Source organism: Pteropus vampyrus, unplaced genomic scaffold (genome assembly GCF_000151845.1).
Source record: "Pteropus vampyrus isolate Shadow unplaced genomic scaffold, Pvam_2.0 Scaffold47, whole genome shotgun sequence".
Classification (NCBI taxonomy): Eukaryota; Metazoa; Chordata; class Mammalia; order Chiroptera; family Pteropodidae; genus Pteropus; species Pteropus vampyrus.
Genome location: NW_011888828.1, coordinates 7,418,267 through 7,424,427, shown reverse-complemented (window position 1 = coordinate 7,424,427; position 6,161 = coordinate 7,418,267). Strand labels below are relative to the sequence as shown.

Genomic DNA, 6,161 nt, shown 5'->3' with positions numbered 1-6,161 from the left:
TTATAACTAGTAGTGGGCATTTCTTAAACTTACTTAAAATACCTGAAAAGTAAAAATCAGAACAGAGCAAGACAAACCAAACCCTGAGACTAACAAGTGGTCAAGGATGGCAGCCAAGAAAGAAAAAGAAACAAGAGTATAGCCAACCTTTTTTTTTTTTTTTAATTAGAGTATATTATACTTCCAAACTGGATACACTAGAAATTGGCAATGCAACATAAGATGCAAAGGAATATACCAGTTACTGTCAAAATGACCCTGTACAGCCTTGTAATGCAAAAAGCTTTATACAATACAAATTTTCAGTAATGTACACAAACCTTGACAGTATGATCATCTGAACATAATATGAGGGGTTAAAAAAAAAAGGATAGAAGAAAGAAAGTGCTGAGAACACTAACTGCATTACTATATGGAAAAATAAGCTAGCTTTCATCGAAGAATGCATAGTGAAAACAGAATTGAAGTTAGTTGGCAGGTGAATGTCTCAAAGATGTTAGTGTTTTACATGGAAAGGATATCTATGGAATACATCCTTCCCTGAGGATCAAACTGCAAACCAAATTCAAGGGTACATATTATCTCGGTGGAGTCTGAAAAATGCCGTAGATTTTTCTCTTTATTAATAACAATAATAATAATATAAAAAGTCAAACAAACTCCAAACACACCTTTTCTCACTCAGAAAACTTTTATAATTTACCAGAAAGATTGATGACTCTTTCCAAAGTGCTAAAAAAGTTGCCCAATTACATTAAGCATACCTAAGTCATTCAAATACAAGGTCAGTGGCAAGCAGTGAATGCATGGCATTTGAGCAGTAAACGTCTCCTTCCAACACCCCCCTCGATCTTGAAAGCTTCAGCCTAAGACCTCATATTGCACAAGTAGCTGTGAAATCTGTACTCCCGTCAGGGCCGCCCTTCAGGTTTTTAACCTGCCGGTGCTTACGTGTGATTCGCCTTCTCTGCCAGCCTCCGTGGGATCGCCGTGGCCCTCTTAACTGTCAGCACTGAACTCGTAAGTTTGAAAGCACATTATTAGCCAAGTGGCACATTCTCCATTATATGGGAATAAAGACATGACTTTTTAAAAAAAAAAAACCAACCCACCCAGCATTAACAATAATGCTGTTAGCCCAGCATTCTTGGAGTGTATTGCCCATAACCATCTGTAGTGTCTTTTACTGAGACATTGATACGATGAGGTCAAATGACATTTCAGACATGGCCAAAAGCAAATGTCTGCTGGAGAATGACCAAGGGCGTGGGAGCTTCTCACCCTGGCTGGCGCGGCCTCCCTGCCCCCCGGCCCAGGACTTCTCCTTAGTGTAAACAGGTTTGCCAGGGCTGGATGACTGGCGAAGGGAGGTGTAGCGTACTTACTCTCGGTCTGGGGAGGAAGGGCGGGTGCGTGCGGTGGGGAACCGCGGTGTGGGCAGACAGCACAGTCTTACGGCTTCCTGTAGAACTGTACCAATTTCAAGGGGGTCTTAGTGAAGCAAACTGACTAGAGGAAGAAAATTAGGGATGCTTTTATTTTCCCCTGCAGAAACAGGTGAAAAAAAAAAAAAATCCCAACTCTAGGATAACGCATGATGGAAAACAGCAACGCAGTAAGAAAGCATTCTTGCTGTACACCAGTTCTTCAATAGATAAATAATATATAAACTTTTATATCCCAAACTTCCCATTATTATACAAAGCATATTTCTTCCTGCTCTTTCAGCCTGTTTCACACTGGAAATTCTGTTGTCTTAAAAATACGAGTAATTAACATCGTCAGCCAAAGATTCTTTTCCTTTTCTTTTTTTTTTTTTTTTAAATCACCCATTACTTTCAAAGATTAGCAAAGGGCTATGCGATCAACCACATCTGCTTCTTGCTGCAATAAAGTGCTGCACATAAGTTGCCATTTTAATGACCACAAAATAAGAGCTTTACATAAGTATAAAGTTCGCCTCCTAGCAGGTTACATCTACCAGGTGTTAACAAAATGTGATACAGAATTATTAATAAGGTGGAGAACACCGCTAGAGCCAGACAGCCTGCGAACACAACAGACACTCCTCAGGGGAATCTACCGAACCGAGGGACTAAACAGCACCTTGGTGGTGGTGGTTATATGTCAACGAGGTTGTGACAGAATTTGCAAACATACAGTCTACTCGTTCCATATAAAAGGTAACATTTTCTTCCTTTTATTTTACTTTTTTTTTTTTTTTTTGCAGATGAGAAACAAAAACTAGTGCAAGACCAAAGCACTGTGCAAAACTGCCGTTTCTTTTTTTTTAGTCTGAGCATTTATTATACCCAGAGTTTATCCAAACCCCTTTTAATCTCCTTGGCTGGATTTATCAACCATAAAATTTTTCACTCATACTATCTTTTTTTCCTGCAAACAAATGGTAACCACTGAATTAATACATCATATGTATATATGTAGGTACGTACATACACATATACATATATATATATAATCTGCCCTTAGAAAAATGATGCGCTGTGTGTGTACCACATGTTATAGACGTATGGACACACACACAAAACACACGTAGGCTTTGTGATGTTGGCTGCAGTGCTGCGAGATATTTCTTCCAGATGGGACCCTTGCTGCCTCGCATCTCCATCACCAGAGGACATTCAAACACAAGGCCTCCAGCACTCGGTCAGAAATCTCAGGCAGCACCGTGATGTCTACCATCCCTTCATCGACGAAGCACCAGGCCCTACCACTCTGTAGCCATAAAAGAGAGAGGGGAAGGTGATGAAGGAGCTTGGGGAGAGACTGCAGTGGATGAACAACCCAGGAGGGGAAAGAATGTTCATCGCTGTTAAAGAAGCCAGTACAAAGAATGTGCAATAGAAATGTTATGGCACGCGACACACGGCTTTCTCGTCCAGGATCCACAAACGCCCACACACCCCACTCACCCGACAGAAAACAAAATGCACCAGTATATAAGCTTACAAGTGCTGATTGCTATTAAGGACACTCTCTTTAGGGTTGAACAAGACAAAATTCCTTTCAGATAAAAGTACGGAGAAGGGCTGAGCGTCGGAGTGGGTGGCGGGGAGGCATGCCTCTCAAGGTAGATGTATGCAGTAGGTCACCTCTCTGAAGATTGGATAAAGCAGCTTTCAGGTCAATGCAATAGGTATACGCACAGAGCCAATTCTCTATTCCTCACTAAAGATATACAGTACACGTGGTTCAGACCCACGGGGGTCTGTGGGTTTTGCAGCAACGTACACCTGCCGGGGTTGTGTTTAAGTTTCGTGGGTTTTGTCTCTGTCTCGCTGTTTTTGGTACACAGCATGGCTGCCCTCAGACAGTCTCTGCTGTTTCTCTTAGTCCGAGATAGGCGAGGAAGGAGTGTTTGGGGGAGGGGATGCTGGGAGGCGCAGTCTGAGGTCGGGGAGGGTGGAATGTGAGATCCAAGTGGTTCTTGGGGTACAACATTGTCAAGGGAATGAGATGGGCGAAATCCGAGTTCCGGTACTTGTCAAAGCGCAAAGGGGAGCCGTTGAAGGCTAAAGCCTTGAGTGCCAGGTTGGGCTCCGAGCTGCTGCCGTGGGCAGCGGACAAGGCCACGGTCTGCAGAGCCTGGGAGGCGGACATGACTGACAGGGGGGACAAGAGATTCCGCGAGCTCCCGACGACGAGCAGCGGGGCCCCGGGGCCGGCTAGTTCCTTGGGGACTGGACACAAGCCCTTCTTGTCCTCCTCGGGGCAGTCCCCACTCTGGTGCTTCTTGACGTGGCGGCTGAAGACGAAGGGATGTGTGGTCTTGAACAGGCACTCTCCGCAGCTGAAGGTCTGGCGTGGGGCGTGCTTCAGCTTCTTGTGCAGGTTGAGATTGTCCTTGCGCTTGCAGCTGTAGCTGCACTGGTCACAGTGGAAGGGCCGCTCCCCGGTGTGGACGCGCACGTGCTCGATGAGCTTGTTGGCGGTCTTGGACAGGTAGCCGCACTGGTCGCATTTGTAGTGGTTGCCGAGGCGATGCTCCCGGGTGTGCGTCTCCAGCTCCAGCTGGTTGGCCTTCACCGTCTGGCAGATCCGGCACTTGTACTCCATCTTGTAGTGGGTCTTGAGGTGGCACTCCATGGCAGCGGGGCGGTTGGTGGAATAAATGCAGAACGGGCACCTGCCGGGGGAAGCGGGGAAAGGGAGGGTGAGCCCGGCGGGTGCTGCCGCGGCCCTGCTTCCGCCCTCCTCACCGGCCTTCCCTTCCGCCACCCTGCCAACTCTGCGGCCTGGCCTGCCCCTGCCCAGCCCAGCCCTGCTGCCTCTCGGGGGCCTGAGATGACCCTCTTTGGCTCTCTCTGCTGACAGAGCCGTCCCCACCATGGAGGAGCTGTGATGGGGTGCGCTCAGCCTACTCTGGCTCTCCTGGCTGGAACCACGAACACCAACCCTCAGGCAGGGGAGCAGAGAAAGTGCAAGGAATTAGCTGTCGCTCCCCTCCACCCTCCCCTCCCCGGCCCGGCCCGGCCCGGCCCCTCGCAGCCCTCCCCACGCCCAACCGGACATAGCAGAGGTCTAAACCTCACAACCTCCCCTCTGGATGGGAGCAACACAAAGAATCGACGTTTCATGCACCACACCAAGCACACGCAGAAAGGCTAAGAGTTTTAAAGAACAGCTTACAGGGGGAGAGCTACCTCCAGCAAACAGAAAGTCGTAGGGTCAGAATCGTGCTTATGAAAGGTTGTTAGGATGAGAGGCCTGTGTGTGTCTCGGTGTGTGTGTGTGAGTGTGTGTGGATACATAGATCTGCACTCACAGCACCTATCTCTCACGACACTGGTTCTCCACCAGGGGAGCGAGGGGAGGACCGGCACGGGGGGCATGGGAGAAGGATGCCCACCCGCCAGCCCGTCCACTAGTGGGGGATAAGGAGGGAGGGTGACAACTGCTATCTGGAGCTTGAAGACATTGTTTGCACATTATTACATCATGGAGATCATAATAATCCAACTGGATCATAAGTTCTCAGTGGGCAGGACCATATCTTACATTTCTTCTGCATCCTGTACAGTGCTTGATAAGTACTCAGCACATGGCAGGCACTGTGTCATTACTGGACCGGTCCCTACACATAATTTAGGCAGATTCTGGTCCCAGCTCCGTCACCTTACCGGGCTCTAGCTGGATATGCCCTGGGCCAAAGGCAGGGCCTCTCGTGGCTTGGTTTCTCCATCCTATGCAGTGAGGCTACGCTCCCCCCAAGCCTCCTGGCTGTCCAGAGGGGCTAGGAGGAGCAGTGGGGGCATGTTTACAAACTGCGCTGAGCTGCACTTTGAGAAGCTGCCAGGCTCGAGTCAGTGGCTGATATGATAGCTGTAGCGTGTTTGCTCTCTTGACAAACAGAATGCAAATGCAAAAGTGGCTGCCTCAGCTCTTGCCGGGCACCTGCAGGGCAGGGCCCAGGAGTGAATTGTCCTCTGAGGGTTTGGAGAGGTGTTCAGCAGAGCCCAACACAACCAAGTGCACCGTGCACTGCTCCTCAGCGCCAAGCTCGCCGTTAGCCTTTGAACCTCAGCTCACAGAAGAGTGCACACGAGAGAAATAAAAGCCCATTCCCAGGTCAGGTGCACACACAACCCCTACGCCAAGCTGGGCCTTACCTAGAGGAGTCTGAAACTCACCACTGTCCTGAGCTACGGCAAAAGAAAAATAATAGTATAATCTTATTCGATCTGCATTATGAACAGGATATAGAGCACAAGCAGTTCCATCACAGAAAAGCAATTTAGACATTGGCAGTCTGTTTCACTTTAAGGACATTTCTGTGACCCACAGCTCAATCTTTCTTCCGCTGCTCAGGGAAAGTGCTAAGGGTGTTGCATGTTCCCGTTTATTTATCGTAAGGACGCTCTCCCAGGCAAATTAATTCTCTGATATGGCAAAGGGAAAACAAAACAAAACAAAAACAAAGACTCACTGTATAGCCAGAAGGCATTATCAATTTTTTCAAAGTATTCTTCTACTTGGTCATCCTAGAACATAAACTATTACACAGGGGACCGTTAGCACCGCACGGGAAGTGTCTGTACCGCGAAAGCATCAGCGTTCACTGTGCATTCTCCCCAGTGGCTCGGAGGCATGGGACTCGGCATGTCCCCAAGGAAAGGCTAACTGGCAGAGCCACAACTGGC

At 48.2% G+C, this 6,161-nt stretch overlaps 1 protein-coding gene across 1 annotated transcript in view; it reads right to left on the bottom strand.

Annotated features, from left to right (window-relative positions):
- Window positions 1-601: 601 nt before the first annotated feature.
- Window positions 602-6,161, bottom strand: part of ZNF827 (zinc finger protein 827) — a 120,205-nt gene continuing 114,645 nt past the window's right edge. The window contains 2 exon segments of the mRNA XM_023530238.1: window positions 602-4,147; window positions 5,652-5,663. Of these exon segments, the coding sequence (XP_023386006.1) occupies window positions 3,328-4,147; window positions 5,652-5,663 (832 nt within the window). The 3' untranslated portion in view covers window positions 602-3,327.